The sequence below is a fragment of the Protopterus annectens genome, chromosome 11.part0 (assembly GCF_019279795.1).
Source record: "Protopterus annectens isolate FY-2018-M chromosome 11.part0, PAN1.0, whole genome shotgun sequence".
NCBI classification, from domain to species: domain Eukaryota; kingdom Metazoa; phylum Chordata; order Ceratodontiformes; family Protopteridae; genus Protopterus; species Protopterus annectens.
This window is the reverse complement of record NC_056745.1, coordinates 533,851,887-533,864,947: the sequence shown is the minus strand read 5'-3', so window position 1 is coordinate 533,864,947 and position 13,061 is coordinate 533,851,887. Positions and strand designations below refer to the sequence as shown.

The 13,061-nt window shown below is 45.6% G+C and overlaps 1 protein-coding gene across 1 annotated transcript in view; it reads left to right on the top strand.

Annotated features, from left to right (window-relative positions):
- XPOT (exportin for tRNA) overlaps window positions 1-13,061 on the top strand; it is a 3,393,313-nt gene that overhangs the window by 1,020,834 nt on the left and 2,359,418 nt on the right. The window contains exon 9 of the mRNA XM_044088045.1: window positions 11,453-11,689. Coding sequence (XP_043943980.1) covers window positions 11,453-11,689 — 237 coding nt within the window. The remainder of the gene's footprint in view (window positions 1-11,452; window positions 11,690-13,061) is intronic.

Genomic DNA, 13,061 nt, shown 5'->3' with positions numbered 1-13,061 from the left:
TCCAGGACAACATGGTAAAAGACGGACAACACCACTGTTATGTGGTACATACACAAGCAGGGGGGTACACATTCTTACCCCCCCCCCTGCAGACTATCTGTGGCATTGTGGAACACAGCCTTGAGCTACCAAGTGCACCTGCAAGCTCAATTCCTGCCAGGAAAATTAAATACACTGGCAGACGGACTAAGAAGAAACCTCATGGACCCACGTGAGTGGAAACTGAAACCAAGGATTTTCAACATATTAGCAAGCAAATGGGGGAGCCCAGATATAGACCTGTTTGCCTCTCCCCATAACTACCAATTGGACAAATTTTGCACAAGGACTCCCCACAAGCAAGCCTGGAAAGTGGATGCTCTGTCCTTCAGCTGGAAAAACCTATCCGTGTATGCCTTCCCCCCTCTGCCTCTGCTCTCCAAAGTACTACTAAAAATCAAACAGGACAAACCAAGGATGATTTTGATTACTCCAGGCTGGCCTTGCCAACACTGGTACCCCCTCCTGCGCAGTGTGTCATGGTCATCTCCATGGCACCTGTCTCAGACTCCTCCCCTGAAGTCTCAGCAGGCGAATCAGATTCTGCACCCTCAGCTTCTAACACTGAACCTTGCAGCCTGGCTATTTACTTAATCTCTCCTTTACCATCCCTCAGCAAACCTGTGATGGATATCATTTTAGAGGCAAGGGGTACTAGAAAATCGTATGCTGAAAAATGGAAAATATTCTGTGCCTGGAAGCAATCTCAAGGAATGAGCACAGCAGCGCCCAATTTACCTCAGATTTTGCAATACTTAACTGAGATGCTTTACAAGGGCCTGTATTTTTCCTCCATTAAAATCCACCCCTCAACCATTTCAGCTCATTATAACACAGAACCTCCCCTCTTCTCTCATCCACTGCTCAAGCAGTGCCTCAGAGGGGCCAAAAATTTGAGACCACCCAGGAGAGCTCCAAACCCAGCCTGGGACCTTAACTTTGTCTTGGAGAAACCCTACCTTCTTTCGAGCCATCTGCTACTGCAGACTTAAAAATTCTTTCTTGGAAAACAGCTTTCCTTTTAGCAATCACTTCAGCTAGAAGGGTATCTGAATTACAGGCCCTTATGGCAGTGGAGCCTTTCACCACCTTTCATGCAGACAGGGTGTCCCTCAGAACCAATCCATCCTTCATGCCCAAGGTGGTATCCAGTGTGGCTCTTAATCAGTCCATTCACTTGCCAACCTTCTTTTCCAATCCACAGAATAAAGGGGAATGGATACTGCATTCCTTAGATGTGCACAGACAACTTAGATACTACTTGGACAGGACTAAACCTCAAAGGAAATCTGAACAACTGCTGGTGGCATTTGCTGCAGGGGCAGAGGGGAAGGCTATTTCAAAGCAAACCATTTCTAAATGGATAAGCCATTGCATTAATTTCTGCTATAAGCACCATGGAAAACCTATCCCCCAGGGGATCAGACCTCAGTCCACCAGGGCTGCATCTACTTCTACAGCCTTTCTCAGAGGCATCCCTACCAGGGACAACCTAGAAGCTGCTACCCGGAGTTCTGTACGTACTTTCACAAAGCTTTATCATTTGCCAATTTTCTCTAAATCTAGAGCTGGCTTTGCCACTGCAGTCTTGCAGGGCCTTATGGCTGGTCCTAATGCTATCTAAATTCCTCCTCCCAACCATAACTTTGGGAATCTACCCAAATGTAATGACTGCAACAGTGAAACATGAAGAACATAGTACAGTTGTGTACACTTACCATAAATGGAGATGTTCAAGTGCATTTACTGTTGCAGTCATGGTTACCCTCCCTCCAACCCCCTTACTTCTTTTGACTATACCTCTGCTTTCCTTTACTATGCTTAAAAGCCTTTTTGGTGTATTTGATTTTTTGTTGGAGGTATATCTTTGTACTTTTATATTAAATTGCTTCCCATTAGGGGGGCACCCGACATCTGTGGCAAGAAAAACTGATGTAATGGCATCGGCTGCATGTTTTATACCCATGATGACCTGACGTAATGGAAGAAGGGACAGCAACCGACGCCGGACTCAAGACTTTGTTAATCAGGCCGACTGAGGGCTACCTGCAAGCAGATAACCCAAATGTAATGACTGCAACAGTGAATGCACTCGAACATCTACATTTATGGTAAGTGTACACAACTGTATTTTCCAAATGGACTTCAAGCAGATTTCATAATTGATTACCTTGCCATCATGATAAATTTCTAGCAGATGTCAATAGAGGAATGGCTGCCTGTAGTGCTCTCCAAGTATGGTCTCACTTGCAGACAAGTAAGCTACAGCTGCTTAGTCTTAATTGCTTACCTTCAGCAAGAATGGTCTGAACTGTGAATCTGGATGTTTGACTTTATTGGAGCACAGCTAATTGACTCTAATTGCTTTATTTTAGTAATATGTAGCAACATGTGTCCTATTTATTGCTACTTGAGGGTCAACCCCAGCCAAAGACCCATCATGAAAGGTCATCGGTGTTAGGTACAGTAGACAGTATTCATTCTGGGTGAAGGCCCCCTTTACTTTGTCTTGAATTGTCTGTTACTGTCTCCCTGCAAGTGGGTGTCTCCCCTGCTATAGCCTTTGCTGTTGGACTTGTCTGGTAATTGGGCAGTACCATACTTGTGTATAACTTTGTGAATAATCTGAGTATGTCATCTTTATGGATGTGTATTGATTAGAAAGTGGAATGTTTGCTGGTGGCATGTGATGAAGTGGGCGATCTCTAGGGGGATAATGAACAGCTTGGGACATTGTCGTAGTGTGCAGTGTTAAGTCCAGATGGATATCTCTGAACATGGTTTTGTAACATTTCTGCTGTAGGGTGAGTGGATCCATCATAAAAAATTGCTTTGTAAATCATCTGATTCAGTAGAAAGTTCTCTTGAATATTGTGATGTCCTTCTATTCTCACGTTGCAGTATTCATTGCAGTAGGGAGGTTGTTGCCTGCAGCGCTGACATCCGGACAGTATACCAAAGTCTTTGGTCCAGGAGACTACGTGTGACGTCCTCTGTCAGAGCCATAAACCGGTGTAGGGTATAAAAGTGACATCTGCACGTATCCTCTTATTTTTCTGCCGCAGTGAACGTCCGGACTCTTGTTTGCCAGTTTGGAAAGCAGACAGCGAATTCTCAGACCAACCTCTACAGATCAGACGACCGCTTCATCTATCACTGCAGGTAAGTACCCTGTTGGGTTTTCATTGTCTTTTTTTTATAGCTAAGATTTAGATGTCCAGTAGAATGGGGAAGTGTGCTTGTAGGAGACAAATTCCTCGCAAGAACACGCACGACAAGTGCATATTTTGCTTAGGCGAGGCCCACGAACATACCTGTCCCATTTGCAAACACTTCACAGCCATCTGGCCACGTTAAAACTGTATTTAGAAAAGCAAAGGCTGCGATGTCTTGCACTCGGTATGGAAGGTAGAGTAGGCTCATCCGATGAGCTGTCGTGGAAGAAGGCCAAGAAAATCAGGTCAAATTCCCACTCTACACCTCAGACATCCGAGCAGATTCTGGAGGCTGATGAAGTCCCGGGATGATCTCAGACCGCCGTTTCCAAACCAGGCCTGGTAACCTCAATGGAAGCTGGGATGGCGGAAACTTTAAGTACGTCTGCTGAGACTAATCACCCATCAGGCCCTGATGATGGAGAACCACGACTCATTCAGTCAGAAGGCCCTACTCCTGCACTTCCATCCACCCAGACGGCTCTCATTCTTTCAAAACTGGCTACCACCTTGAAGAGAAGGCAAAAAATAAAACATCCTGAGTGTTAACCGGTTCCTGGATGGGAAGTTTTCTCAGTCTTTTTAAGGCATTCCAGGCCTTACAGAAAAAAACAACCCCCTCTTGCTTCTCCTCCAGGGCCTCACTTAGAAGTGTCAGAGGAAGACTACTCCTTTTCAGAAGAATCTATTACATATGGATCACAAATAGACTCTCCCAAGGATTTCATTACCCCAAAGGAGTAGGATCCCATCACTCCTGATATCCCTTGGGAAGAATTCACCTTTGGAGACGCATTCTCCCTCATGAGGGAACATTAAGTGGTAGGCCTCAGAGGTCTCTAACACCAAGAAAAGGTGCTTTGACCTACTGCAAATGGAACAACCATCCCCTTCTGCTGTGCCCCCTTTGCTACCTGCCTTCCAGGATGGCCGCTTCACAGTTCCCAGACTCACAGCTACCAGCCTCAAAATGTCCAGACCGTTTTTATAAGTTCCCTCAAGACACGCAATTCCTTTTTAAAAACCCTCCAGCAGACCCATCAGTTATTGCAGTATCTGCTGATAAAACATCCAGACAATTACCATCTACTGCTCTCTGCCCTACTGATAAAGACAGCAAATTCATGGACAGATTAGGGAAGAAAGTGTATACCTCCTCTACTCTGGCTATAAGAGCTCTCGGCTATCAAACTCACATGGCTAGGTATGTCCTGGACACCATTACCACAGCTTCTGCCCTCCTCTCTGAGGCTCCTGACTCTTCCATTAAAACCCAGCTTAACACCTACTTTCCACAGCATCTCAAGTGACTAGGCACTCCATCAGTTACAGTTATGATGCTGTGGAAACCTCTAAATCTGCTGCATCAGGCTCTGTTTTAAGGCGATATTCCTGGGTGAGACTACAACCACTCCCTATGGATGTACAGACTAAATTGCTTGATGCTCATTGGACAGTAAAACCTTATTTGGACAAGCCTCAGCAGAGCTTCTCAAATCCCTTCAAGAAAAGGGAAAAGAACTTCAAAACCTAAAACATTTGCTGGTGTCTCCTATCCCCAGATATCACAGAAACTATCCACAAAGACCTTCTTTTGTTAGGAGACGGTCTTCACATTCAGCTTCTCAGCAAATGGATGCAGCCAACCCAGGAAAAGCTCTACTCCCAGGTTTCCTACCAACCCTCTGCCCCCCCTCCCCACCCTTTTGGAGTTCGTCTGATCAAACCAGACCGCCTCCACTGTGACTTACAACTATTAGATCCAAACACCCCCCATCCCTTTGGCTCACCCTCTCACTACCCTCTTGGCGGAGAATTACATCAGAATAGTGGATCCTCTCTGTCATTCATAAGGGATACTTCATAACTTGGTGGATGTTATCCCCTTCTGGGGAACTCCCCAACCTCCTACAAATCAAACTCACCTTTTCCCACCATCATTCAACAGCTACTAGGTCAGGGCTCCATAGAACAGGTACCCTCCCCACAAAGAAACTAAGGTTTCTACTCCAGAATGTTTCTGGTACCAAGGAAAGATGGCCCATGGAGGCCAATTCTGGATTTATCTTTCCTAAACCTGTTTCTCAAGGTACCCAGCTTCAAAATGATTACCTTACCCTTGCTGCTACCACTCATACCAACAGAGGCTTTCATGGTAGTCCTGGATTTGAAGGATGCCTACCTTCACATTGCTATACATCCAGATTACAGGAAATTCCTCCGCTTTGCAATAGGTTCTTGGCATTTTCAATTCTCTGCCTTGCCTTTTGGACTTTCCACTGCTTCTCGAGTCTTCTCAAAGTGTCTAGCACCTTTCATTGTTCACTGCAGAACACTGGGTATACAAATATACCCATATCTAGATGACCTGCTCATTCCTCACCAGGACCGCCAAGTCCTTCTGCTCCACCTACAGCAGGTGATATCTACCCAAACTCAATTAGGGTTTACCATAAACAATGAAAAGTCTCACCTGAACCCCACTCAGCACCTGCTGTTCTTGGGATGCAGGATCAGAACAAATAGATTGAAAGCCTTCATTCCAGACAAAAGGATCCTAGACCTTTGTCTATACTTCACCAATCTCTTTAGACACACCTACCTTGCCAGCCCGAGAGTTCCTAAGGATGTTAGGCAATATGGCATCCCTAATACCCATGCTACCTCTGGAAAGACTCCACATGAGAAAAATCCAGTGGATCCTAAAGAACTTATGGAGCCAACACTCCCACCCTCTGGACCACCCCCCTTCCCCTACTTCAGTGCTTGAAGAGGGAACTCCAGTGGCTGGTATCAGCCATCCAGCTCAACCTCACAACCCCCTTACAGGTTCCGACCTTCTTCAACAAGTCTCCACAGGCACATCAGACCTGGGTTGGGGTGCAGTGCTTGTACACAAACCGAAGCAATTCACCATGCAAGGGAAATGGCCCACCCTAAGACAAAAGGACCATATCAAGATCTGGGAAATGAGTGCACTACTGTTTGCCTTACAGACATTCAGTTCAGCTCTACAGCCAGGAACTCTGAAAGTGATCACAGACAATATGACTGTCCTGTGGTACATAAACAGGAGTTACAAGATCCTACCATCGTTGCAGCCTGGCCACCCAAATCTGGACCCTAGCATAGTCACTCCAGATTCATTTGGTAGCAGTGTGTATTCCCTCTATAGAGAATGTTATAGCAGACACACTCAGCAGAACTTCAGCCCCCTCTCATTAATGGATGCTTCAGAGAGAGGGGTTCCTGGATATTATCCACAGGTGGGATATTCCACAAGGAGATATTTTTTCCTTGTCTCAGAACAGACAGATGCCCAGGTTCTGCACACGGGGCCCGCATCTGCATGCCTGGAAAGTGTACGCCTTCTCCTTTCCTTTGGAGGGAATGCATCTCTATGCCTTCTCCCCCTTCTCACTGATTCAGAAATTCCTCCTGAAAATCCAGAGGGACAAACCCAAAAACCTGTTGATGAACCCCTTTTGGCCAAGATAGCATTGGTTTCTTCTTCTACACCTACTAGCCAAGGGCAATCATCATAGGTTACCCACCGAATAGACCTGCTCACACAGGACAGGGAATCCCTACTACACCCTCAATTGTACAATCTGAAACTGACCTTATGGGTGATAAGGTTTTAATCCCCCTCAGACACCTATACTCAGAGGACATACTCAATGTTCTGCACGAGGCCAGAAAAACCAAGTACCAGGAGAAATAGTTTCTTAATGAAAGAGATTCTCCTGGTGGTGTCAAAGGAAAAGCCAGGACCCTATGACTACTTATGAAACCTTGGTCCTTTCCTGTTTGTATGAGCTCCTTCACTCGGGACTAACTTGCTCTTCAGTCAAAGTCCATTTATCTGCCATCTCTACTTGTCTGCCCATGTTACCACCTCTGGCTTCAAGATTGGATGTCAAGCTTTGCCTGAAAGGGGTGCTTTATATCAGACCCCCCCAAAGAAAGCCCATACCTCTCTTCGATCCTGAATTTTGTACTAGAAAAACTTACATCGTCACCTTTTGAATCAGCACATTCAGTACCACTAAAACTGTGCACTTTAAAAACAGTTCTGCTAGTGGACCTTACTACCGCCAGGAGGGTATTGGAGATACAAGCCCTTATGGTTACCCCTCCTTACCTTATTTTTCACAAGGAGAGTGTTGCCCTCAGGACTAACCCCTCCTTCATGCCTAAGGTGGTTAATGAACTCTCATTAAACCAGACCAGTAATCTGCCTGTTTTTTACCCTCACCCACAAAATCCCTCAGAGAGGACTCTACATTCTCTAGATGTCCACAGGCAACTGAGGTACTACTTAGACAAAACAAGACCTATTCATAAGTCTGACCAGCTGTTCATCGTCCATCCGGGGGCTCTAGAGCAGGGAGTCTACAAACAGACCATTTCATCATGGATCTCCAAGTGCATTGCCATATGTTATTCCTTACATGGACATGTCAAATCCCACTCCACCAGGGCAGCTGCTTCCTCAGCTGCCTTTTTCAAGGGAGTTGATTACACCACAATGTTAGAGGCTGCCACTTGAACTTCAGTACACACCTTTACCAAACATTATAAACTGGACCTAGCATCCAGAGCTGGGTTTGCCAGATCAGTTCTCCAGTGTCTCATTGACCAGGGACTCCAGTCCTCCACCCTGGCTCATTCCTAAAAGCTTTGGTACTCTCCCTACTGTAATGAATACTGCAACATGCGAATAGAAGGACATAGAATAGATGTCCTTTTCTTCCATGTTGCAGTATTCAGTCCCTCCTGCCCCCTCTTCCTTACCTATTTTGCATACTTGTGGGGACATAGTAGCCACTTTTTTTTCTCCCCCTTTCACAGTTTCTCCACTATGCACAGCCTGCATAGTTTAGCCTACTGTTGGCCAAAGGAGAAGAGGAGGGGGAAGGCATGCCCGAAAGCGAAAGAGAGGAGGAAGGTTGAGTATAGTAGTTGAGGGTAGGAACTTTGAATGTTGGGAGTATGACTGGTATAGGGAGAGAGCTAGCTGATATGATGGAGAGAAGGAAGGTTGATATATTGTGTGTGTATGAGACCAGATGGAAGGGGTGTAAAGCCAGGTGTATAGGAGGCGGGTTCTGATTCTATTATGGTGTGAATGGTAGGTGAAATGGGGTAGGGGTTATCCTGAAGGAACAGTATGCCCAAGAGTGTTTTGGAGGTGAAAAGAGTGTTGGATAGAGTGATGTTTATGAAGCTGGAAATGGTGTAATGAATGTCAGTGCATACGCTCCGCAAGTTGGGTATGCAATGGATGAGAGAGAGAAATTTTGGAGTGAGCTGGATGAAGTGGTTGTGAGTGTACCCAAGGGTGAGAGGCTGGTGATTGGAGTGGATTTCAATGGGTATGTTGGTGAAGGGAACAGAGGGGATGAGGAAGTGATGGGCAGGTATGGTGTTAAGGAGATGAATGCAGAAGGTCAGATGGTAGTGGATTTTGTGAAAAGGATGGACATGGCAGTGGTGAATATGTATTTTAAGAAGAGGGAGGGGCATAGGGTGACATACAAGAGTGGAGGAAGATGCACACAGGTGGATTATATCCTATGCAGGAGGCCCAGTCTGACGGAGCTTGCAGACTCTAAAGTGGTGACTGGAAAGTGTAATTAGGCAACATAGAATGGTGGTCTGTAGAATGACATAGTGATCAAGAAGAAGAGGACAAGTGTGAGAGCAGTGCCAAGGATCAAATGGTGGAAGTTGAAAAAGGGTGATTGTGAGGTGGAGTTCAGGGAAGAGTTAACAGGCACTGGGGGGCAGTGAAGAGTTAGTGAATAGCTGGGTAACTACAGCGGAGCTAGTAAGGGGAGACAGCTAGAAAGGTGCTTGGTGTGACATCTGGACAGAGGAAGGAGGACAAGGAGACCTGGTGGTGGAATGAGGAAGTACAGGAGAGTATACAGAGATAGAGGTTGGCAAAGAAGTGGGATTGTCAGAGAGATGAAGAAAGTAGACAGGAGTATAAGGAGATGAGGCGCATGGCAGAGAGAGAGGTGGTGAAGGCTAGGGATAAGGCATATGGAGAGTTGTATGAAAGGTTGGACACTAAAGAGGGAGAAAAGGGCCTGTACTGATTGGCTAAACAGAGGGACCGAGCTGGGAAAGATGTGCAGCATGTAAGTGTGATAAAGGATAGTGAGGGAAACGTACTCACAAGCGAGCAGAGTGTGTTGAGCAAATGGAAGGAGTACTTCGAGATGCTGATGAATGAAGAGAATGAGAGAGAGAGGATGGATGGATGATGTGGGGATAGTGAATCAGGAAGTGAAACAGATGATCAAGGAGGAAGTAAGGACAGCTATGAAGAGCATGAAGAATAGAACGGCTGTTGGTCCAGATGACACACCAGTGGAAGCATGGAAATGCTTCGGAGAAAAGGCAGTGGAGTTTTTATCCAGATTGTTTAATAAAATCTTGGAAAGTCAGAGGATGCCTGAGGAGTGGAGAAAGTGTTTTGGTACCCATTTTTAAGAATAAGGGTGATGTGCAGAGCTGTAGTACCTCCAGAGGGATACAACTGATCAATCACAGCTTGAAGGTATGGGAAAGAGTAGTGGAAGCTAGGTTAAGAAGGGCGATGATTAGTGATCAGCAGTATGGTTTCATGTCGGGAAAGAGCACTACGGATGCGATGTTTGCTCTGAGAGTGTTGGAGAAATATAGCGAGGATCAGCAGGAGTTGCATTGTGTCTTTGTGGACTTGGAGGAAGCATATGATAGGGTGCCTAGAGAGGAGTTGTGGTCTTGTGTGAGGAAGTTGTGAGTGGCAGAGAAGTATGTAAGAGTGGTACAGGCTATGTACGAGGTTTGTGTGAGAGTGGTGAGGTCTATTGTGGGAGTGACAGATGTGTTTAAGGTGGAGGTGGGATTAAATCAAGGATCAGCTCTAAGCCCTGGACAGGTTGACAGACAAGATCAGATAGGAGGCCCCATGGACTATGATGTTTGCAGATGACATTGTGATCTGTAGTGAGTGTTGGGACCAGGTTGAGGAGACCCTGGAGAGGTGGAGATGTGCTCTAGAGAGGAGAGGAATGACTGCAGCAGGACTAAGACAGACTATATGTGTGTGAATGAGAGGGAGGATAGAGGAATCGTGACGATGCAGGGAATAGAGTTGGCGAAGGTGGATGAGTTTAAGTACCTTGGGCTCAGCAGTTCAGAGTAATGGTGAGTGTGGAAGAGAGGTGAAGAAGAGAGTACACGCAGGGTAGAATGGGTGGAGAAGAGTAAGAGTGTCAGGAGTGATTTGTGACAGACTGGTACCAGTAAGAGTGAAAGGGAAGGTCTACAAGAGGGTAGTGACACCAGCTATGTTGTATGGTTGGAGACTGTGGCACTGATAAAAAGGCAGGAGTCAGAGCTGGAAGTGGCAGAGTTAAAGATGTTAAGATTTGCACTGGGTGTGACAAGGATGGACAGGATTATAAATCAGTATATTAGAGGGTCAGCTCTGGTTGGACAGTTTGGAGACAGTCTGAGAGACTTGATTGCATCGGTTTGGATATGTGCTGAGGAGGGATGCTGGGTATATTGGGAAAAGGATGCGAAGGATGGAGCTGCAAGGCAAGAGGAAAAGAGAAAGAACTAAGATAAGGTTTATGGATGTGGTCAGAAAGGACATGCAGGTGGTTGGTGTGACAGATGAAGATGCAGAGGACAGGAAGAAATGGAAACAGATAATCCGTTGTTGCGACCCCTAACGGGAACAGCCGAAAGAGAAGAAGATACAACCTACCTAGTACCCTAGGGGTCTAGTCTACATGCAAGTCTCAAGTCTCCCCCCGTTCTGACCCGCTTTAAACCTACAGGAGTACTACTGTATGCGCAGTCCCTTCTGAAGAGGGTACGTGCAGCTGTCACTTTTAATACCCTACGTCAGTTTATGGCTGTGACAGAGGATGTCACACATACCCTCCTGGACCAAAGACTTTGGTATACTGTCCGGATGTCAGCGCTGCAGGCAACAACCTCCCTACTGTCATGAGTACTGCAACATGGAACAGAAGGACATCTAAGTTTATGGTAAGTTCTTACACAATTATTCTTTTTAGCCATTTAAGGTAATTGATCCCTGAAGTTGTCAGCTACTCAGTCATGCTTGACTGGAATGTACTTGAAATTAAATTTAATACCCCTCTGTAACTCTTTCTCTTCACATTTAGGAGGAGGATGTGGACTTTCTGGCAAAGTTTTCAAAACTTATTAATGGAATGGGTCAATCCTTAATAGCGAGCTGGAGCAAACTATTGAAAAATGGTGACCTTAACAATGCTCAAATGACCCTTCAAGCCACAGAAGCCAAGATATCACTTATGCTTCAGTTACTTAATCATGAAGATGATGATATCTCCTCAAATATAATTGGATTTTGTTATGATTATCTGCACACTTTGAAACAGGTATGCTTTTGATATAAGCTAGTACCAATCCAAAACAAGTTTTAGGATTTTTGTAATTATATACTGCAATGAAATAAATGAATTTTGGAAATGTCATATATTTAGATAAGTCTTTTATGACTAAATGAATTAAGTGCACTGTAAAGTTATGCAGGTGAGAAATGTGAGCACAGTTCATGAAAAGTGCCTTGGAGCAGTAAGTAAATATCATTGCTGCCCTCTTTTTGTATGTGTTTAGTTCTGGTAAGTTATGCTGCTGTATATCAAGTTATTGTAATGGTCCTTAAGGGTAAGAGTACCGTAATTGGGTCTCTGTCTGGCTATTGAATGGGAAAAGCATTGAACTGCATGATCTGAAGTAGTTTACTTCATTTGATCTTCAACCTGTAGGTTTTGGATCCACATCGGATCGGACACAGCTGCATTTTCCAGCTATGGATGTGAGCTCCAGACTCCTCCCCTTACCCATAATGCCCCTGTCTCCCTTCAGATCTCGTTTGCTGCCATAGTGGTTACAATTATGGTTTCTGAGCTCCAGCTAGTGGGTTACGTAAGTGAAGTAATCTCTTGGTTTCTCTCTCTGACTACTTCTGTTTCTTTCTTACATCCTTTACTTTCACTCGCATCTGAGTCGGATATAAAAAAAAAAAAAAAAAAAAAAACTTTACTCTTCTCTCCTCCTATCTGAGAGCGCGAGTGTGTGTGTGTGTGTGTGTGTGTGTGTGTGTGTGTGTGTGTGTGTGTGTGTGTGTGTGTGTGTGCCTTTTGGGCCTGTGTGGGTATGGCAGAAGCCCCTAAGGCAGGATTTAGCAAATATACAGTGTGTGGCCATAAGCTATCTCTGGCAGATGGCCACACTCTGTGCGTGGTTTGCCTCGGTGCAGATCACGTCAAGTCCCCCTGTCCTATTTGCACTGGTTTCAACCCCAGACACTTAAGGACAGATGGGACAAACTGATACTGAAGGGATTACTCCCCTCTTCAGGGACTACCATCCCTTCCTCTCTAGCAGGGATAGCAGCAGCTGCTGCTTCTAGTTCCTCTTACCCGGCCTCTGGGACTCAAACTCTCTCCGAGGTCCGGGGAAGGGAACAAGGCCAAGAAGGACCATTCCCTCAAGCGGTCCCCTAACCACTCGTAGGTGGCAGCTCCGCCACCAAAAGTCAGGCCAGTAACTAGGCGTAGATTTCTTCACCTACGCTCCCCCAGGTTCTCCCCCGAGCCCGAGGAGACTTGTAGTCCATTCTCAGTAAGGGCTTCTCCCCACCGGCTCTCCCATCCAGTTTTGTTTGTGTCCTCACGCTCCACCCAAAGTTTAATCAAAGCAGAGATGGACAATATGACATGGAGATTCATCCGCACCCAGATCCAG